The sequence below is a fragment of the Panthera pardus genome, unplaced genomic scaffold (assembly GCF_024362965.1).
Source record: "Panthera pardus isolate Hobbes unplaced genomic scaffold, ASM2436296v1 HiC_scaffold_17, whole genome shotgun sequence".
NCBI classification, from domain to species: Eukaryota; Metazoa; Chordata; class Mammalia; order Carnivora; family Felidae; genus Panthera; species Panthera pardus.
Window position 1 is genome coordinate 118,865,595 of NW_026526732.1, and position 22,236 is coordinate 118,887,830.

The window sequence follows — 22,236 nt, forward strand, 5'->3', positions numbered from 1 at the left end:
TACACCCACTGTCTCCTTGCCTTTTGTTCATGTATCTCCACTGCCAGGAATGTCTTCTCCTTGCATCCACACCTGTACTCCACCCTGATTATTTTTTAAAACTCAGCACAGTGTATTAGACTTCCTTAATCACCTCTTCTTCACACCGGTCTATGCCTTTCCTCTGCCCTCCAACAACTTAATATTGTAGTAAAGTATTATCACCCCACTCGCCACATTGATTGGCAGTTACTACGTTGGTGGACCTCTTCTGCCTGCTTGATTGTGAACTACTCTGGGACCAGGACGTTTTCAGCTTATTTACTTAGCATAGTGCGTGCATAGCACACGGTGGCAGAGAAAACAGCAGCTTTTGGGAGGAGAGAGAGCGCCCCCCATTTTGGGGAGTGGTTTTCAAACCAATGCACAGCCTGATTTGAGTACCTGGAACTTGACCTTGGACGGGCCAAGTACTTGCTCTCTCTGCCCAGTTTACCCTCTCCCCAACACTGCCCACCCCTCAATCCTCTCGAAATGCTGCCCAGCCTTCGGGGTCCCAGGAAAACGGGGAAGCCCTGCCTGTTTCCTCCAGCCTTCACCGGCCCTGCTCTCCCCGGGTTTTGAGTACACGGCTCATTTATCCGATAAATATTTATTAAGCTTCAGCCATACACCAGGTCTCCTTTTAGGGGCCAGGGATACAGTGATATAAACAGGTAAGTGCTGCCTGGTGGACCTTACAGACAGCCTCATTCTGATTCCTAATCAGCTCTGTCGTACGTGAGAATGGCATTTGCCCAGTGAGCGGATAAAGTGCAAGACTGTATCTTGTGCTCCAGGGCTGAACACTGAGCACCTGTTCCATTGCCCTTGGGGGCCGATCCATTTGTTTTAAGGGAGGCCAGCTATAGAGCTGATACTCAGTAAAATGATACTGTCAACACTAAGTGGGCTTTTTTTTTTTTTTTTTTTACTGGCTTCTACCCAGCACCTATATATGGTAAATACAGGTACAGCAAAAAATTAAGGGCCTCATTTGCGTGTGTTGGCGGATGAGGATCGTGGAACAGTCTTATTCCCTCCCCCGCCCCCCTTTGGCTTAGGCACGTGGGCGTGTATGAACTAAAACGAGACTAAAATGTCTTCATTTGTTTCCTTCTTCTTTGCTCTCTGTCTCTCACTGTCTCCGCAGGTCAGCGTGGAGGTTTTGGTAGAGTACCCTTTTTTTGTGTTTGGACAGGGATGGTCATCCTGCTGTCCAGAGAGAACCAGCCAGCTCTTTGATCTGCCGTGTTCCAAACTCTCTGTTGGGGATGTCTGCATCTCACTGACCCTCAAGAACCTGAAGAACGGCTCTGTTAAAAAGGGCCCGCCCGTGGATCCGGCCAGCGTCCTGCTGAAGCATTCAAAGACGGACAGCCTGGCGGGCAGCAGACACAGGTACACCGAGCAGGAGAACGGCATCAACCAGGGAAGCGCCCCGATGCTGTCCGAGAACGGCGAACTCAAGTTTCCAGAAAAAATAGCATTGCCTGCAGCGTCCCTGCTCACCAAAATCGAACCCAGCAAGCCCACGGCAACCAGGAAGAGGAGGTGGTCGGCGCCCGAGACCCGCAAACTGGAGAAGTCGGAAGACGAGCCACCTTTGACTCTTCCTAAACCTTCTCTAATCCCTCAGGAGGTTAAGATTTGCATCGAAGGCCGGTCTAACGTAGGCAAGTAGAGGCAGCGTGGGGAAAGGAAATTCGGCTCTCCCTTCTCATTTGTATCCAGATTACTGTACTGTAGGCTAAATAACACAGTATTTACATGTTACCCTCTTTAGGTTTCTGTTATAACCTTGTCATTAGAGTTACAGCTGGTGTTGCAGCAGGAGACCGGGGCACGTGCTTTTCCAGGAGTGACAGCGGCAGGTGGGGGGAGGGGGGAAGGGCAGGGCCCGCGCAGGCTCCGGGCGTCCTGGGAGAAAGGAACGTGGCTTCCGAGCACCTGCCTTTTCCCGCTGCGAGGAAGCCGCGGCCCGGGCGCTGACTTCCACCGGTTTCCTGTGCAGGTTCTGCGGGCAGGGAGCTGCCGGGGAGGGGAGGATGGGGGCGTGTGGGCGTGCACTTGGGGGGCGCGGGTGCAAGGCGGGGGTGGAGGGTGTCTCCTTCCCTCTGCCTCCCTCTCTCTGGCACGGGCCTGGAGGTCCCGCCAGCAGGGCAGGGTCCTGGCGAGGGCCTCACGTGCAAAGCAAACATCAGGAACCCGGGTGCAGGGCCTGCTAGAGAGGCGTCCGACAGCAGACGGAAAGCCAACCGTGTAAAAGGACCTTTTTTTTTTTTCCCTCCAACATATTTTACAATAAAAGCAACTTTTAATCCTATAGAGATATATTTCCCCCTATGGGGCCTGACTGCACTGATATTTTTTTAGAGCAACTGCCACACGTGGGATTTCGTTTCTGCTTTACCAAGTGCAGTGATGTCGCCCGGGTGTCACGGTGGGCAGCGCAGCTTGGCGCTCCGCGCGGCGGGGGGCGGGGGCGGGGGCGGGGCGGGGGCGGGGCGCTGCGGGGGAGCGGACCGCCCACTCTGGATTCTGTGCAGTGTTAGGAAAACCAATCAGGTTATCACATTGACTTCGCTCAAACCGCCCTGCCGAGAGCCGCGGAAGCGCTCCTCATTGGGTTTGCAAAATCTGGTCTTTTAACTCTAGTACTGTTTATAGTTCATGACTATGGACAACTCGGGTGCCACGGGTGCCACTTTTTTTCAGATTCCAGTGTGACGTGAGGAATTAGATTTTGAAGATGAGCATATATATATTACTATCTCTAAGCACTTAAAATGCTGTTCACACTTTATTACCAAGCATCTTGGTCTATCATTCAACAAGTACTGTATCTCCCTTTAAACTCTTTGGGAAGAAAAAACAAAACAAAACAAAAAAAATATATAAGTTGCTTTCTTTTTTTTTTTTTTTTTTTCAACACTGTAACTACATTTCAGGTCTGCAGAGTTTCTCACGAGCAAGATATTGGAAGTTTCAATGTGGTTTAAAGGGATGAATGTGAATTATGAACTAGTATGTGACAATGAATGACCCCCAAGTACAGCCTGACAGGATGTACTTTTCACTTTGATGTTTGAGAAAGAAGTGAAGGCATATATGCAGAGCTGGCAGAGAAACTGAGAGAAAAGGGATGGAAAAAAGAATACTCATTTTTGTCCAGTGTTTTTCTTTGTAAGATGAACTTTTAAAAAACCTTGCGATTTGCACATCTTGAGTTTATAATTTGTGTGATATTCCTGCAGTTCTTATCCAATAACATTGTGGGAAAGGTTTGAGGGACTGAACAAGCATAAATAAATGTAGCAAAATTACTTTCTAACCTGCCTAAACTCTAGGCCATTTTATAAGGTTATGTTCCTTTCAGAATTCATTTTGGTCTTTCTACATCTGTCACAAAAAAAAAAAACCAAAAAAAAACCAAAAAAAACCACAAAAAAACAAAAACAAAAAAAAAAACAGGTCTTAGCAGGACAACTCTGAGAATTTTCTTCAGACTCATTGAGAGAGTTTTCCATAAAGACATTTATATATGTGAGCAAGTTTTTTTAAATTACTTTATTGTTGTTATTAATGTTATTTTCAGAATGACTTTTTTTTTTTTTTTCCATCTGAAATCAAATCGAGATTCAATGTTTGGTACAAACCCAGAAAGGGTATTTTACAGTTTAAGCCTTTCATCCCCAGAGACCTGAAATATTGTTTGTGGGTTTTGGGCGTGTGTCTTAAAGTGCTTTAAAAAAATTACAATAATAAGGTTTTATAAGTAACGAGAAATTTTTAAATATTCTCACTTGGAGTGGCTGCAACTTATCTGAACAAATACTTCATCAGATCTTTCTTTTACTGCTGAAAGTAGTACTTCTTCCATTTTACAAATTAAAAAAATAATTTCTAATATCAACCCACATTTTGGCTATCTAGTATCTCATTACATTTAGCTCTTACAAGAACTTAGTGATATTTATAAACCATTTTCTGGGGTGTACCAAAAACATTTGCATAGGTTTAGAATAGCTAGAACTTTCTTTGGATTTCATTATCCTCTCAGCATGCTAGCAGAGAGCTGGGCGAGCCCATTCTTGCGGTCATACTGCTTGTTTAGAGCTGGTTTTTGTTTTTGTTTTTGTTTTTAAAGTTTCTGCTCAGAGACCTTGCTTAATCTTCCATATATTCTGCTCAGGGCACTTGCAATTTTAGGTTTTGTTTTTCTTTTTGTTTTGTAACCTTTAATGGTAAGAGGAATATGGGGCTGCCATATACACTTCGTCCTCCTCAATACCACTATTCACAGAAACTCACGCGGACGCAGAAACACACATCACCACCTTTCGACTCAACTTCCAGTATTGTGCTAACTGGATCCTCAACACCAACACTAAAAATGGGAAAACATACACGGTTCGGAGCAATAGGAACATCATCGTAATTTTTGTGCTTCTATTTCAGGTATAGGAATTCTTAAATAATTGGTTCTTTCTAAACATCATCCCATTTCACGCTCTTGCTTTTTTAGTGTGTGCAACACTTCCCGTGCCAACAGGTCCGACCAGTGTGGTCTAGTTAAAGCTCATTCCCCATCCGGCCCGTCTTCCCCATTCTGGCCAGAGAAGGGCTGGAGGGAAGGAACCGGGAAGGAGAGCAGCTCCCGCCGTGAGCTCCCCACCACGGATGCTGAGTGCTGGGGAGGGGAGCTTTCAGGAGCCCCATATGTATGTCACCCTGTTGCAGAAAGAGCCAATAAAGGAAGGCTAGGGGACCAGCTTGAGTCCCTCTGTCACCATGAAGAATAGTGAATGTGCAGTGTGGGGAGGAAGCAGGTAGATCCATTTCTAAGGCACGCCGTGGAGCAAAGAGAACCAAGATCCACCCGTTCTCCAAGGTGTTTTCCAGAGCAGGTGGGTCCCTCCTCGGGTCTGTGTCCTGGAGACTTTGAGCTGTGCCTCAGAGCACGGGTGGGAAGTGTGGCCCGATGTGTGTGTGTGCGCTCTGAACATGCAGCCAGTGGCCATGGAGGGGCCCCTTTGAACAATGGTCACCACTCCTTAGTGGCAGCTTTCCCTTCAAATAGGAAGAACATCCCAAGGACAGGGAACCTCCTCTTGTTGGCAGACATCGGCCAGCTCCTGTGTAGCAAACATGACAATGAGAAGCATAGAAATTCTTCAGTGCCGTGCAGCTCACAAGGATCAGCCATGTGCCTCTGTACTATGTCCGCTTGGCAATATCTACTGACAACCATCTCCAGTTCTTTCTTTCCTGTTTTCCATTTCTAAACTAATAACAGCAGGCCTTTTGCGTTTACAGTGGAACACAATCACCAAGAAATCAGTCAGGGCGAAAAGAAAAAAAAAAAAAAAAAAGAAACCAACAATCAAGAACCTCTCTTTCTAGGGATTTCTAAATACATTAAAGGACTGTTCCTTAGAATGTTTAACGTAAGAATTATTTCAGTTTGTTTGGGCCACATTGCGGGGGCGGGGGGAGATAAAAGATGGATGCCACTTACCTCAAACCTTTTAAAGTGGAAATCCAAATTGCATTTTTGTTGGGACTTTCAGAATCATTTTCGATGTCGGTCAATTTTTTGTTTTGTTTTGTTTTGCCCAACTCAACCCAGTTGGGTGTGGGAGGATTGGATTTTTTTTTTTTTTTTCGTTGCCGTGGATCCCATTTCTAAGTCTGAATTGTGACCCGCTATGTTTTCTGTTAGGTGAGTGTGTTGGGTTTTCCCCCCACCAGGAAGTGGCAGCACCCCCTTTTCCCCTACAAGGAACTCTGCGGAACCTTTCTCACCTCTTACTCAGGGACGGGGCTGGTGTGTGTGTGGTACACTGACGTGTCCAGAAGCAGCACTTTGCTGTGGAGGAGGCTTGTACAATTTCAAGGAATGTTTGGATTTCCTGCATCTTGTGGATTACTCCTTAGATACTGCATAGATTGCAATATAATGCTGCATGTTCAAGATGAACAGTAGCTCCTAGTAATCATACAATTTACTCTTTGCACATAGTTTGATCTTTACTGAAATGTGTTGCCAAAATTTATTTTTGTTGTTGTAGCTTTGGAATTTTTTTTTTTGTCTGTTTTTTAAGGAAACAATTGACAATACCCTTTAACATCTGTGACTACTAAGGAAACCTATTTCTTTCATAGAGGAAAAAAAAAATCTCAAAATGCTTTTGAAGACACTAATGCCATGTATTTCAGATGTGGGAGAAACAGCAGAGTTCTTGGACAGGAGGCCAGGCTTTGTGAGCCGTGTTGGTTGTCATGGCTACTGTTTCGAGAACCGCACGCAGCTCAACAAACTGGTCTGTTCTCTCCCAGAACCCTTTGCATTTCTATTTCCTAGTCACCCATGATGATTCCAGGTGGAAGAAGGGCCCGCAGTCTCGTGGCCCAATCCGGCGCCTTCAGCGGTGATATAAAAGGAAAGGAAATTACGCTTTTTATTTTTCAAAGTGGAGTGGGGGCCTTTGCTTCCACCTTTGTGTTTTTAACCCAGATTTTCTGAAATAGAGAATTTAGGAACACATCAAGTAATAACTATACAGAAAATATACTTTTTTATAAAGCACATGCATATGCTATTGTGTTGGGTTGGTTTCCTCTCTTTTCCGCGGACAGTGTTGTGTTTCTGTTGATAGGGAAACTCCAAAGAATTTGCACACCTCCACTCCGGAGCTGAGATTTCTTTTACATAGATGACCTCGCTTCAAATACGTTACCTTACGGATAGGATCTTTTCTTGTAGCACTATACCTTGTGGGAATTTTTTCTTTCTTTCTCTCTCTCTCTCTCTCTCTCTCTCTTTTTTTTTTAAATGTACACCTAATTTGAGAAGCTGAAGAAGAAAAAATTTTGAAGCACTCACTTTGAGGAGTACAGGTAATGTTTTCAAAAATTGCACAAAAGAAAAATGAATGTCGAAATGATTCATTCATTCGGTGTTCGAAAGACATGGATCTGTTGAAACAATGAGTTTCATACCTTGTTTGTAAAAACAGAAAAAAAGCATAAAGGTTGAAAGTTACATGTTGGTTTTTTTTTTGGGTTTTTTTTTTTTTTTTTTTTGTATATAGAAATTTGTCATGTCTAAAATTATCAGACTTGTGTGGTTATGGCCTGGAAGAATTACTAGGTAAAAGGCTCTTAAACTATACCTACGCTTCCTTTATGTTTTTGTTACATAGAGCCCTCTTCGGAGGGAGGGCAACTCTGTATTCTGAAATTTGAGAATACTGTTCATTCCTGTGCTGAAAGTACTTCTCTGAGCTCCTTTCTTGGTTTAAACTCTCAAGCCATTGCAACTCCTTTTTCTTCAGAGATCTTGTTTCACATTGTCAGCACTTCCTGTTTCAATAAACCCAAAGAATATAATCCTGAACAAGAAGTGTTTGTAACAAGGGATCCTAGCTACCAGTAAAACAGAACTCATTATGAGGACAAAAAAAAAAAAAGAAAAAAAAAGAAAAGTTCAGCCTTCTTTCTCCACCACCCCCCCCCCGCACCTCATTTAAATGGGGGGTACAAACAAGAATTTCAATTGCAATGCTTCATTTTACTTTAATTTTGGGTTTTTTTTCTTTAATCTTGAGGCCAAAATACCCAGTAAAACACGGAACAACTTCTCAGAAGAGTCCTGTTCTGTCCCAGACACAAAGCAGCCAGCAGAAACTGGACACCTGTGGGGACACTGAACAAACCCACCTACAGTTCTTAAATTCAGAATCTCAGCCCCTCCCTTACCATTCAATGCAACGTTTCTGGTAGCTGACATTCACCTGTACGATGGCGGGAGGGAACAGCGGCTTCAGTTTTTCACGTCCTTCGTGACTTGCGTACAAATGGTTCAGCTGTATTAAGATTAAGTGCATTTGGCCAATAGGTAGAATCAACACAGCAACAGTCTCTAAGAATTTCCGTCACTTTTCTTATCCGAAAGGACTCGAGTCTTCCACTGCAGATAATCGAAGACTTCACCCAAGTTTTCTTCCCCTTTAGTTTTGTTTGTTTGCTGTCTGGATGGCCAACGAGCCGGTCTCCTTTTCCATGGCCAGTCTGAAGGTTTGCTTTGGAAGTGCTGCTTACAGCATTCCTTGCCGGGCTAATACACCGTCCTCCGGGAATATCAAGTCTGACGTGACTGACGCTGGCTTAGAGCTGTGTCTTTACACGGCCGTTATCAAGAAGCTGGGCGTGTACGTTTCCTCTGGTTCTTCCAGGAACCACTGCTCTCATTATCTGGTCCGGGAATGGGGTAAACTGTTCAGTCCGTGAACATTTAGTTTGACACCTATACATTCGGTCCCGCGAATACTGCCCTTCTGGGGTGGTTTCTCCCGGCTCGGTGTTCACCTGTAAACCCATGTAGGGTCAAGTGAATGGAGGTCTCGGGAGAGCCCTCCCAGTATCCGTGGTGGCCTTGGTTTAAGACAGTCCTAACTTCTGGCCAGTGGGGCCCTGGCCCCGGAGCCATCTCTGAGATTCGTACCACTGTTTTACTATCAGATCATTACCCACCAAACTTCCAATCGTATGCCTCCCACCGGCCAAGGGAAAAGAGACACCAGAACTTTGGGGCAATATCAGACTGACACGGCCAGTACAGAGGAGAACTAGGGAAGGAATGTTTTGCACCTTACTGAAAAGAAAACTTTTAAGTGCATACATAGTTAAGAGCTTTTATTGTGACAGAACTTTTTTCCATATGCGTGCATACTCTCTGTAATTCCAGTGTAAAATATTGTACTTGCACTAGCTTTTTTAAAACAAATATTAAAAAAAAAATGGAAGAATTCATATTCTATTTTCTAATCGTGGTGTGTCTATTTGTAGGATACACTCGAGTCTGTTTATTGAATTTTATGGTCCCTTTCTTTGATGGTGCTTGCAGGTTTTCTAGGTAGAAATTATTTCATTATTATAAGAAAACAATGTTTGATTCAAAATTTGAACAAAATTGTTTTAAACAAATTGTCTGTATACCAGTACAAGTTTATTGTTTCAGTATACTCGTACTAATAAAATAACAGTGCCAATTGCAAATGTGTGTCCTTGCCTCTGTCAGGTGTTTCAAGACAAGGTTGAGAAAAGAATGGAAACCCCCGCCCCCTCGCCAGAATCAGCCCCGCGGTGATCGCCGGGTCCCATGGCAGTGGGGAGTGGATGCAAGGCATTGCCTTTCCTAGGAATGCTTTTCGGGGAGGTGGGGAGGAAGGCTTGGGCACGCAGGAGATGAGAGCCTGAGATAAAAGGCACGTTTCAACACCCGCTTTGGGCTTATTCAGTTCACGTTTATTTCCTCCTAGCTGAACAATGCTGTTTACAAGAGATCTTTGTTTCTAGACAGCATTTGGCAGCTTCACGGGACTCCAGTGGCCTTATCCATACGTTCTGGAACAATGTTGCTACACACTGGTTAGTGGTCCCAAGGTGGAAAGTTCCTTCGGATTTCCTTGAGCTCATGCCTGTTAAAAAAACTCAGCAAGCCAGGGGGACCTCCTGACATGCGGAAAAGGAGCCCCCATTTGTCTCAAGAGCGCTGCTCGGTAGGTTTCCCCTGTGTCCGCTCTCAGGGAGATGCGGCTTAGTTACCCCAGAAACTAATTCCCGGGGGACCCATGCCGGCGGCGGCGCCCCCCCCCCCCCCCGCCCCCCATCTGCACGTGTGGCTATCAAATCCTTCTGCAGAGACGGAAGGGAGTTCTCAGTGCTAAATTCAGGGTTCTCACTGAGCCCAGGGAGGAGCGGGTAACCCCTTTCCTCTTGTCTTCCTGGTTAGATGTTTGGGGGCGGGGAGCTCGCCAAGACTCTCCTCTGGAGACTTGGCATTGAGGCCCCGATGAGCTGTGAGCATTAGTGCTGAAAAGAGTATGCACGGCACCGGGGCGGGGGGGAGGGGGGGGATCCGGGGGACCTTGCAGCCCACGAGGGGGTCTTGCCCCCTCCCTCCAGGGCGGTCTGGACGGACGTGCCACGTGCTACGGGCAAGTCTAGGGAAAGCAGCCTGAATCACCGCCTTCCCCGCTGATGTAATACTCAATGCTTACGGTTCTGAGAGGTTGGGGCCCAGTGGCTACAGACTTGGCTCAAATGTTCACACGAGGGGAAAAGCGGTTTCATGTCCGGCAATGGGACGGGCCTCGAAACCACCAGATGCATAGCAGGAACGGCCCCTGGTGAACGGCGTCTCACTCGCGGACACCTTCCGGCACCCACTCCTGCACCAGGAGGCCTGGGGGCGGCGGTTGAGCACTCGGGCACCCAGCGCCGCACCTGATACCCCTTCCGGGGCTCCCCGGGGCCCAGCGCTACTGGAGGCAGAGATGCACGTACGAAGGCAAAGCACGACGGGGCCTTCGAGGAGCTTTTTGCAAAATCTCTGCTTCCGAGTGATTCGCTTCCCTCAACACTAGCTCAGCAAGAGACCTGCCTCCAGCAGGTGGAAACCAAGAGCAGAGAGCGTACAAAATCTTTACACAAGATGGGTAAGGCAGGCACAGGCCTCTGCAAAGACCACAGCCCGTACTGGGTTGATGGGCATCCCCGTCCCAGACCCCTCTGGGTGTAGCACCGCAGCCGGATGTAAGAGGGGGACAGGGGTGAGCCCAGGCTAAGCAAGGGGTGCCCAGAAAGTTCCCTTACTACCGCTAGTACATTTTGCATGGATTTCTTTAAGATCTCCCTTCTTTTACTTCTCTCCCTTAATGCAACAGAGAATCTCTTAAACTCACAGGCTTGAGTAGAAACCATCTTCCACAGGAACAGTGTGGGACTCAGACCTCAGACAAGCAAACGGAAAACATGGGGTGCCTCCAGCAAAACCCCACATCTTGCTCTATGTTGAAACATAGGGCCTCTGGCCCCTCATCTCAAACGTGTAGCCGATTCACGTTTCCACAAGTACAATAACTATTCCTAATGGAATCAGGGGCGAAAAGTTTTACAACAGCGTTGAAGGTGCTGAACCCATAAATGCGTTCTTAGAAGACTACAAACGGATGGATAGTTTCCTGGAACATTATGGTTTCGATGGATTCTTTGAATGGTGTCAGTCACCGTGGACATCGGTGTCCTTACCACGGTAGCACTGTGTGATCCTTCTCTATTCCAGGGGAGTCACTTAATTGCTTAAAGGAAAATGCACTCTCGCGTCTGCTTCTCTAAACCTTGTTTAAAAGAAAAGAAAGTAAAACATCCTGGTCTGCATATACTTTCCAGTCTTAATCCTCAAGCAATGCCTCCAAAGAAGTGGCCACTGTTAACAAATCCACGTTCACGGTTTCAAGAAGTGCCATAGTGGACACTCCTCCAAGGCCCGGGTCCTTTCTCCCAGAAAATAGCATTGTCACCAGTGAACTGACCACTTTACAATAATACCTTTCTTGAGAATATTGATGGCGCCGAGAAGGGAATAATTCGCAGTCCTAATTTAAGTCAATGACTTCCGGGAAGCCACAGGTCAAGGTGTTTGCGGTCTTTCAGCGGGATTCCACTTGCCCAGGTTTTGGTGGATGACCTTTCCACCTAACATCCCACGGAGCTCCAAAATAACTTACAATCTAAGAGAGAGGCCAGCCTGACAGGTCGAGACGGAGGAGGGAGGAGATGAAGGGAAATCAAAACGCAATGAAAAACCGGGACACGGACAGTGTCCTCAAAGCAGCATCGACCTTATGGTGACAGATACCTGTTCCCAGAAGGCACGTGTAACGCAGGTGGTGAAAACGTGCCGCCATGCCTCATGAGTAGCTGCACGAAGCCAAGTCTCCAAGTTCCAGTCGGGTGCTTTTGGTTCTTTTCCAGCAACGGAAAGCAGAGGAGGGTTGGAGGGTTACCCTGACAGGCCTGGCCGCCCTCCCCTCCCATCCCCTCCCCTCCCCTCCCTTCGCCTCCCCTCTGTGACTGCTAAGAGCCAAGCATGGGAAGTAGGTAGAAAACCCCCAGCTCCCTTGACAACCTGCTTCCTGCAAAGGCAAACTCCAGCACTCCAAGTCTTAAGATAATTGCATTATATTAAAGTGAAACCATTTTTCTTTAAAAAAGGAAGGAAGGAAGGAAGGAAGGAAAAGGGGAGTTGATTTGAACAATGAGGTTATGAGTTCCAGGCAGCTGGGCTCTGACCACAGACCCGGTCAGCGCCCTGCTTCCGGGCCCCCGGAAGGCACTAGGGGAGCCCCAAAGCCTCCGGACGGCAGGTGGGGGAGCAGGAGGCAGGAGTCCAACATTCAGGAGCAGCCAGAATCTCTGATGTCACAGGAGGAGGCGGGAGAGCAGGTGTGCGTGGAAGCTCCCATGAGCCAGAAGTCACCGCATCCTCAAGGTTAGCTGAACACCGTGTTGTGCTGTTGCGTCACCCGGATGAACGTCGCCCTCCTGCTGAGCTCCTTGAGTTTGGCGGCCCCCACGTAAGTGCACGTGGACCTCAGTCCCCCAAGAATATCCCGAATAGTGTTTTCTACATCCCCTTTGTAAGGCACTTCCACGGTCTTGCCCTCGGAAGCTCTGGAAGAAAAAGGAAGCTTTTCTTTCTAATCGGTTGTTTCCTCCCCCCGTAAGAACCCAGCTGTAATTACTCCCAGCTTTAGCACTTGACACAGCCCCCAAGGCACTCAGGTGGCTCCGTGCCACACCCTCTGACCCCAGTCCCACATTTGCTACAAATGCCGAGCCGGCCACACCAGCATCTCAGATGAATGCGTGCCTCCCATGCGAAACGCACAGCCTCACTGCTGGCCACCGGGAGCGTCTGGAAAAGGAAAGTCCTCATCAGCAGCCTTGGAAGAAGTGACCTTTGCGGCAGTAGCCTCCACTCTGCTCCTTGCTACTCCTCCTTAATCCCTACACCGGCGTCCAGTTGACCCCGAGCCCCACATGCCCAAGGGGAAGAACAGACGTGGCGGATTACCTCTTGAACAGCCTCCCCGCCAACTGCCTACAATTAAGAGGTGAAGGAGATATCAACGCAGACAGTCTCCCACGTACCACGGTTTGACTCCGCCATGGTGCGAAAGCAATGCGCATTCAGCAGAAACCATACGTCAAATTCCGGACTTGGATCCTTTCCGGAGCTGGCGATGTGCGTACAATCCTCCCCTGCGATGCAGGCCACTGATGGCCGCAGCTACGTCAGCCCCGGGATCGTGAGGGGTGGACGGTCCCAATACAGTGACCAACCACCCTGCACCCGTACGACCTGTATATACTGTTTTGCAGTAGGGTATTTGACAAATGACACCAGACATTCAACACTTCATTATTAAAAAGGCCTCGTGTTAGAAGATTCTACCCAACTGAACGCTAACGTGAGTGTTCTGAGCACACGTAAGGTGGGCTAGGCTGAGCTACGACGTCCGAGGGGCTAGGTGTATTAAATGGGTTTCAGTTTACGATATTTTTACCTTAAGATGGGTTTATCAGGACATAGCCCCGTAAGTCAAGGAAGATCCACAAAATGGACAACTCAAGCCCTGTTAGGCTGCATGGACATACAGTCCAGACTTGCTTCTGGAGGGGCATTACAAGAAGGAAATCTCCAATCTATGCAAAACTCTAGCCTTCATCTAAGGCTCGGGCAATCTGGAAATTCTGACAACCAAACGGTGGACTCTTCTTTCCTGGTCTCTTCAACTAGAAAAGATAGCATCTCTCAATCAGAAATTCATTACCTAGGATTTCAAGATAGCATTAACTCTTGTTGCGCTGAAATCCACACATCCAAGGCTACCCTAAGTGCAATGAAATCTACCCGCTTAAACCACTGACTAGACCAAGCTGGCCTCAGGGCTGGTTCACAGCACCAAGCTCACGGAGCCCGTCACTGGCCACTCCCAAGATGATTCACATCACCACGCTCTGTGACCAGGGACCAACATCTCTGCCCCTGTGCCCACAGTGACTGCCATTTTGCTTTTTACAAGAGATTTCCATGGCCTGCCCGGAGCTTGCTGGAAATCATCCAGACTCTCATCGTTGCTTCTCTGCTACCTGGTGATGGCACCTCGTGCAAGTCACTTATTGCTGAAGCCCAAGTCTTCTCATCCGTAAAACGAAGGTACTTTGATCTGTCTCCCAGGGACAGCGTGAGGACTAAGTGGTTAATGGCTGGGAAGGAAGCAGCAAGGCATAAACAAGCTCTACCTTAATTAAATACAACGTCAAAGGGGGACCATTCTTGTGAGAAGACTGTAAACTGCCAGGGAAAAAAAAGAGAAAGAAAGAGGGAGGGAGGCAGAGAGACAGAGAGAGATGGAAAAAAACAGATGCAGCCCGCAGGGCCCAGGCTGCCTCCAGATTGAGGTTCTAATTCCTTCGGCACTTCCCTTTCTTGTCTAATCGGCTTCCAGAACAGTCTTGATATGCTTGAGTCTTCTATTTTCGTTTTGCCTAAACCCTGCTGAAATTACAGATGGGTTTTTCTTTCGGCTCCTTGGCTTCCGTGTGTGCTATAACCTGGTCTGCCCTTCCCTGTCTACTTTCCTTGGAACCCAAAACGGATGCAACAGCTAGAGGGCAATAAATGTACTCCAGGCAAAGCATCTAGCTGTTGCCGAACCACAATGGCTCCGCTTAACGTACCAGCACCCAGCAGACACCGCACAGGACCTTGGGTAGGGAGGGTGGTTGCTGGTAAAGCGTGAAGCTTCTGGGCCAGAGGTCCGGGGTGCCACCGAGGCAGTAATCCTCACCCTGCCCACCCTCACAAACCATGCCACCTCTCCCATCGGGCACCACGTGGGAGGGACAGCATCCTCCTGTTCTAACCCAAGTTTCCCGGATGATGGTAGAAGCATGGTCCCCTATTCCTGTTCCCCACTCTGCCTTCCCTAAGCTGCAACATCATCGTGATGGAGTTTCCTCTTCCAAAGGAGAAAAAGACTGGAGAGAATGGGAATGGACATCAGTCCGCCAGGATCCCACAGAAGCACGGAACTCTGGCAGAGTCCCCCACACCTCCCACCTGCCCGCCCATGAATCTCAGCGGGGTTCTGGGATCTTCCCTCTGGCTCGATCGCACTCTTCCACAACACCTCTGCATCCCAGAGCCTCGAGAGAAGCTTTCAAGTATGGGCTGAACATAAGAAATGGAGGGTGTCCAGCAGCGAGGGCTTGAGTTTCCATGGACGCAAGACCTTCTGTCCTGTCCACTTAGTGGGACTTGTCATCAGGCTAATGCCAACGAAAAGTAATAGCAGCTTCTATGGAACAGGGCCAGGCAATGATTATGTGCTGTCCTAAGGCTCTTAAAACACACATGCAGACACGTAAAAATGGAGGCGACACAGAAAATAGCCAGGTTATCTCTTGGGATCGTGAATTTGTAAAACAAAAAGGCAGGAGTCAGCATGCCTTCTGCGGTGAGCGACACAATTAAATGGCTAAAAATGCTGCCCCTGTGTCAACCATCAGAGCGTGGAGGCTGTGGACGGTCCCACTGCAGGGGAAACACGGCACCCTTCCGGAAAGGCCTGACCTCCATGCAACGGCGTGCACCACACCTGTTTCACAGCAACGGGAAACCCATTCTTCAGCCCAGTGCTTGCAGCCTGAACTCATTCCAGGCAAGAGACTGGCAGTTACAGGGCTGGCCGAGCAAAGGCCCAATCGGAAGGACAGGGCAAACACATTCCTGCCCATCCCCTGGAAATCTGGAGTGTCAGCTCCCAGACTGGTCGCCCCCTTGTCACATTTCCCGCCCCCCGTGCCAAGAGACTTCTGCTCTGCACGTCCTTTGGAGGGCCCCCAACACAGCAAATGCTGGCTGGATAAAAACTGGGACTGTTTAGAAAGAAGCAGGGTACGTTCTCTAGCTCCCTCCCACGGCCCATCGGTATCAACAGAACTGATATTCGAGACTTGCTTCCGTCCTGTTTCTGTAAATGTGAGGCCTCAGCCACAGAGGGCAGGGCGCTGGCGCTTCCCCTTACCTGTATTCGGCGACCCCTCCTGCGTGTTTCTTCATCGCGGTTTCGGAGCTCATCCCGTAGAAGAGCTTGAGTTTCTGCCCGTTCTTCTCAATCACCTCTCCGGCACACTCAGTGTGGCCCGAAAACATCCCTCCCAGCATGACAAAATCGGCTCCGGCCCCTAAACTCCCAACAGTGAGGACAAGAAGAAGGGAGAAGAGCTCAGAGAAAACCGCTCAGAGAAAATCAGCTCTAGAAGGATCTACGTGCCGCTCCAACTCACCCTTCCTTTGCTCCTAGCGATTATCAAGTGGAGAGTTCAACCTCTCCCTTTTTGGAGAAAGTTAAGAAGTGAAGATGGGCACTGGACACCCAGAGAGAGAAATGCTGCCCACTACTGATGATCGGGGGCTAATGCACTAGAAAATCCTTGATGGTAACTGATGGTCAACTTGACCACCTTCCAAGCAGGGGTCTAAGTCTGGTCATCAGAGCAGCCTTGAGAATGGGGCAGCATTTTCTCCAGCGTGTTGCCTAATCTCCTCCACAGTCACTCCTCTGGTGTTCCCAACAGACATCTGGTCTACCTTGGGCCATCAGCACTCTCACGCTCTGCCTGTGTCGATCACGAAAGACCTCAGAACAGACTGAAACTCCTACCCTGGAGACGGGGTATTAAGAAGAGAGACCTGGGGCGCCTGGGTGGCTCTGTCAGTTAAGTGTCCGACTTCGGCTTAGGTCATGATCTCGCGGTCTGTGGGTTCGAGCCCCGCGTCGGGCTCTGTGCTGACAGCTCAGAGCCTGGAACCTGCTTCGGGTTCTGTGTCTCCCCGTCTCTCGGCCCCTCCCCTGCTCATGCTCTGTCTCTCCCTGTCTCTCAATAATAAATAAATGTTTAAAAAAAAAATTAAAAGAAAAAAAAAGAAAAACCTAAATACTACACACGTATGGCACCGAAGCTGCCTCTCCAGTGTTTATCACAGGGCACGGCGCACGGTCGACCTAGAGTAACTAGCTGTCAAGAAAGGAAAAGGCATATGTGGAAGAACTAGAAATCTCACCGTTCCCCATCCCGTTCCCGGATGGCTGCGCAGTCTCTCCACTGACTATGAACTTCTGAGGCCTATGGAGGGTTTACATCCAGAACACGACGACATCAGGGTTCAGATGGATTCAGTAATTAGGATAAAGGGCAAGGAGGAGCAGCAAGCATAGGAACCCCTGAAAAGTGGTCCTGACCTCTTCCATCGGGTCATGGACGCACTTACGGGAGGACTGTGGGATCTGCATTAGGCAGGCCGGGGCCTTCTGTTCAGCGTCTCAGAGAACCAGGCCCTGCGGGGCTGGCCCCCTGGCCTGGCATCAGACAAGCCCCTTCTACCTGGTGGCAAGACTTACAGGTCCTTCACTCCAGGGTCCCTAACCTGAATGCTGGATCCTTGGCCCCTCCTGCCGTGACCTTAAGGGGGCAGAGGAAAACTAGCATCCGGCCAGGCCTCCCACTGACCACCAGAGGGGATCCCCCAAACCAGGAACTGTTATCTACCGGGCATCTTCTTAACGACCAGTCACTTACCGACCAGGAGTGCCAGCTCCTACTCTGTGTGGGGAGCCCAAGCCGGAGCACCCAGGCAGCAAGTACATTGAGTGCAAAAATCAGTAACAAAAACGTCTTTGGCTAACGGGGGTGAGCCCAGTAGTGTAGGGGGGCTCCTGACTCTCCCTGCTCTGCAGCGGCCTGTGGGACCCCGACCTCGTCACTCACTTCTCAGGGCCTCGGCCTCAACTATCAAGTAGGCATCCTGGATTACACAGAGATGCCCCCTAGGTTCCCTTCCACAACCAACACGCTTGATGAACCAGCTCTCACTGACGGATGCAGTTGGCCACGGGTAAGTGGCGAACGGAGGGCACGGCACGTGGAGGCGCTGCCTGCCTACCGCTTTCCCAAGGAAAAGCCAGGTGGCCCCGGCTGCCCCCTGCTGGGAAACAGTCGCCTCGGCCTGTGGGGACAAAGTGCTGGGGTGGGGGCGGGGGGGGGGGGGGCTCTGGTCCCTCCCAAAAGACTCCCCCTACTTCAGTCCTGGAGACCCTCCCTGAGGTCACTCTGGGCCCGATACTGGCTTCTTCCCCGGCACCCTGAGCCTTCTACACCTGGCTTGTAAGGATGTCACCGCGTCTATACCCCAGGATGCCGGCTGGGTCTGCTCAGCCACCAACCAGAACCAAGCCCACATGGGGACTGTGGCCAATCAGGGCCGAAATCCAGGGATAGGAAATCAGCACAGGCTCAGAATTTCCCCAACACGCCCCGCCTCTTCATTCAGATTCCCATCAGAGGCTCTGGGGGAGCTCCCTGCCCTCCCTCCCTGTCCCCTTACCAAAGGCTTTGGCGACATCTCCTGGACAAGTGCAGCCTCCGTCCTTTGAAGAGGAAAAAGCAAGGAGAGGGCGTCAGCGGGGTGCTCAGCCAGGATGTCCCCTCCCCCGGGGTGACTCGGTCATCCGGAGGTGATATCCGGGCGCACCCCCAGCCAAGGGCAAGCCCCCAGCCAGAAACAGCGACCCTCAGAGCCCGAACCCAGCACTCCCGGGTTACCGTGTTCTGACTCAGTTTGCTCCCGTTTGCACCTTCTGTTTGCACCTTCCGTCCCCCCACCCCAAAACCCTGCCGTGTTCCCCCTCGGGGTCTGCCTTGCCCTGGGAGCCCGGGGCAGGAGCCGCTCTGAGACCTCGCCCCCCCCCCAGCCCCTCACACAACACGCCGGGCCTGGGCCTTCCGAATTCATTGCTCATCCAAGCAGTCACCTTTCCCTCCTGCTTGGCGGGAGGTGAGGTTTATTTAGGACAAGAGCAGGATTATTTGAAGAGCCAGGGAAAGGACACTGAGTTAGCTCCTGCGTGATTCTAGCCGCTCCACGCACCTCCTGCTCATCTTCACGAAACGTGCCCAGTTAACTTACAATCAAACATGCACCCTGGATCCCCCTCGCCACCCACGGAGGGCACACGCCTGGGGCTAATGCCTGCGGGACGGTCACCTAGGGCCGCCCGGCAGGTCCAGCCACGGGGGTTATGTTTACACACCAGCAACGCGGTGCGAGGCTTCCAGGACGCAGAGCCCAAGGCGCGTCCCTACAGACACAGGCTGCTGCCTGCTCTTCGCTGCAGGAGTCCAAGGAGGACGGCGAGGGTGGCCGGGAGTTGCAGCCAGACCCCACAGACAGAGAGGCAAAGAAGCAAAGGCCTGGGGGCAGCAGGGGCAGGCCCGTGCCGATGTCACGCCAGCCCTCAGGTCAGAGCCGGGAGGCAGGACCCGCCCGCAAAGGCGTCACGCCAGCCTTGGGAAGGACACAGAAAACACAGGCTGCCCGGGCCACCTTAGGTCACAACTGGCGGGAAGGTGTGTGCGCCCCCGGAGTTGGGGGGCATCTAGTGAACGGAGATGAACCACTTCATGAACAGCGCCTCCGACAGAGAGCATGGTGTCTCTGTAACCCAATTCCCACCCCCTTTTTTTTAATGTTGTATTATTTTTATTATTTTTTTTTGAGACACACATACACACACACACACACACACACACACACACACAGTGTGAGCAGAGGAGGGGCAGAGAGAGAGGGAGACACAGAATCTGAAGCAGGCTCCAGGCTCTGAGCTGTCAGCACAGAGCCCGACGCGGGGCTCGAACCCACGAACCGCAAGATCATGACCTGAGCAGAAGTCGGACGCTTAACTGACTGAGCCACCCAGGCACCCCCTGAATTCCCCCCTCTTTTAAGTCCACTTTTTAGGCCTGTCCCTCTAGGAACTAGAACTCCATTTCTGCTTCATTACTTCTTTGCAGTTCGAAGCAAAAGGTAGGTGTGGAAAGCTTGTCTTGTTTCTTTACGAATCTTTACCGAGTACAAATGCTTCCTCAGTCAAGTCCGTTACAGGCACACCTCGGAAACATTGCTGCTTTGAGTTCCAGACCGCTGCAGTAAAGCGAACACGCCAACAAAGCAAGTCCGGTGAATTTTCTGGTTTCTCAGCGCGTCGAACAGCTACGCGTACGCTGCCCTGTAGTCTACCAACGGTGCAACAGCCTTACATTCTCAAAAAAAGGTGCACACCTTCATTAAAGTGTACTTTATTGCTAAAAAACGCTAACCATCCCCTGAGCTTTCTCGGCAAGCCGGGACCGCTGATCACAGATCAGGCACAAATATAATAATGAAAAAGTTTGACATCCGGGGAGAATGAACCAAAACGCGGCACAGAGACGCGAAGCAGGCAGATGCCATTGGAAAAATGGTGCCAACATACTCGCCCAATGGCGGGTTGCCATAAACCTTCAATTTGTAAAAACAAAACAAAACAAAAAAACAAATAAACAAACGTCGTACCTAAGAAGAGCACCGAAGCTCAGTGCAATAAACAAGGTATGCCTGTATTCACGAGCAGCTTCTCTGATCCCAGAGGGCCACAGGGTGCTGAGGAACGGTCATTTCAGAAGTAGTGTCTCCGTGGAAGTTACGTGGCCAAGCCGTCCGTGCGAAGACAGTGACAGGACTTGGGATTGTACCTCGTGTCGGTGCTTTCAAACTTCAGCATGTTTACTTTCTCTATCAAAGGTACAAGCCCCCTGTATGCCCTTCGCTCGTCCTGCCGATTTTTAAGTGCTTTATCTCGTTATCAAAACCAGTTTCACATGACAGGGTTTCAAACTTATGACCTCAGAAGAGTAAACAAATTCATGTTCCTGTGAAGCTGGATGTTATCTGACTTACAGCACAACACACACACACACACACACACACACACACTCACACACACACACACTCCCCAAGTCTTGTACTCACTTGCTTGTGAGTCGCCATGGACTGCCAGGGTGTCTCGAGTGGGGCCCCCACACTTCTGTATTTTTGTGGTTAGTGATGAGGCCCTGGGCTACTGGGACCCTCGAAAAGGAGCTCTTCTCTTCCCAGGATGGGCCAAGACAAGATGCCCACAGTTGAGAGGGCGCCTGGGGGGCTCAGTCGGTGAAGCGTCCAACTTTGGCTCAGGTCGTGATCTCACGGTCCATGAGTTCCAGCCCCGCATCGGGCTCTGTGCTGATGGCTCAGAGCCTGGGGCCTGCTTCAGATTCTGTGTCTCCCTCTCTCTCTGCCCCTCCCCCGCTTGTGCATTTCCTCTCTTTCTCTCTCCCTCTCTAAAATAAATAAACATTAAAAAAAAATTCTTTAGAAAAAAAGAGGGCTCCATGACGTGTCACGGAGGGGAAATCACACTTACGGCATCTTCTGTTCGGCCCGTTTGTAAAGAGACAACGCAGCCCAAACAAGCCAGACTGTGCATTTAACCCAGTGCAATCCAACGTCACATAATGCCTTAGGGCAAAGGAGGCTGCTCCCTGCTATCATTTCCAGGTAACTTGCAAAAGTTGTTCAAAGCACCCTTTCATGTACCCGGGAGGCAGGGCAGCCGGGGCAAATCTCCACAATCTAAAACACGCATTCGCTTTCACTTATAAACGTTCACAGCTGCTGGGAGGTTATCAGAAACAAGGTGCCAATGTTCGAAGAGCCTCTTGTCTTTGTCGGTTCCAGAGTGTTCCCATTACATTTTAGTAGAAAAAGCATCACAGGACACGAGTGGTAGGAACTTGATCTGTGAAGCGTCAGCCTACCTTTTCTTCTTAAAAATACCTGCTCTTCTCCCTGGGGGCGCCTGGGTGGCTCGGTCGGGTGAGGGTCCGACTTCGGCTCAGGTCAGGATCTCGCGGTTTGTGAGTTCGAGCCCCGCGTCGGGCTCTGTGCTGACAGCTCGGAGCCTGGAACCTGCTTCGGATTCTGTGTCTCCCTCTCTCTCTGCCCCTCCCCCACTTGCGCTTTCTGTCTCTCAAAAACAAATTAACATTAAAAAAATTAAAATAAAAAAAACCCCTGCTCTTCTCTCAAGTGGAGGCTGGTGAAGCAAGTAAGGAAGATACAGAGGGAATGCAAATCAAGCACCTACCATGGGCCAGGGGGGTGCTACAAACTTCATTTTTCTATTCAAACACCACAAGAACGTAAAGTTGATATTTTGTGGGTGGAGGGAAGCATGAGGGGGGCTCAGGAAGGTTGGGTGACTTGCCCCAGGTCACACGGCTATAACAACGGAAGAACAAGGTTAGAGCCCCGGGTGAGTACACTCTAAAAACGTCTAGAATCACCCTTATCAGAACAGGAGCAGTGGTGGTTATCTTTAGAGGACAGCACTTCTAATAATCTTCATGTTTATCTGTATTTTCTCACTTTTTCTAGGC

General features: G+C 49.6%; 2 protein-coding genes across 11 annotated transcripts in view; one reads left to right on the forward strand and one right to left on the reverse strand.

Annotated features, from left to right (window-relative positions):
* Positions 1-9,081, forward strand: part of ATXN1 (ataxin 1) — a 416,021-nt gene extending 406,940 nt beyond the window's left edge. For all 10 annotated transcript variants that reach the window (XM_053904879.1, XM_053904881.1, XM_053904877.1 and 7 more), the window contains one exon: positions 1,172-9,081. In XM_053904879.1, the coding sequence (XP_053760854.1) occupies positions 1,172-1,702 (531 nt within the window). In that variant the 3' untranslated portion in view covers positions 1,703-9,081. The remainder of the gene's footprint in view (positions 1-1,171) is intronic.
* A 2,951-nt stretch (positions 9,082-12,032) lies between these two features.
* GMPR (guanosine monophosphate reductase) overlaps positions 12,033-22,236 on the reverse strand; it is a 50,783-nt gene continuing 40,579 nt past the window's right edge. Inside the window, exons 7-9 of the mRNA XM_019420058.2 lie at positions 18,323-18,365; positions 15,963-16,122; positions 12,033-12,540 (exon numbers count right to left, since the gene is read on the reverse strand). Of these exons, the coding sequence (XP_019275603.1) occupies positions 12,360-12,540; positions 15,963-16,122; positions 18,323-18,365 (384 nt within the window). The 3' untranslated portion in view covers positions 12,033-12,359. The remainder of the gene's footprint in view (positions 12,541-15,962; positions 16,123-18,322; positions 18,366-22,236) is intronic.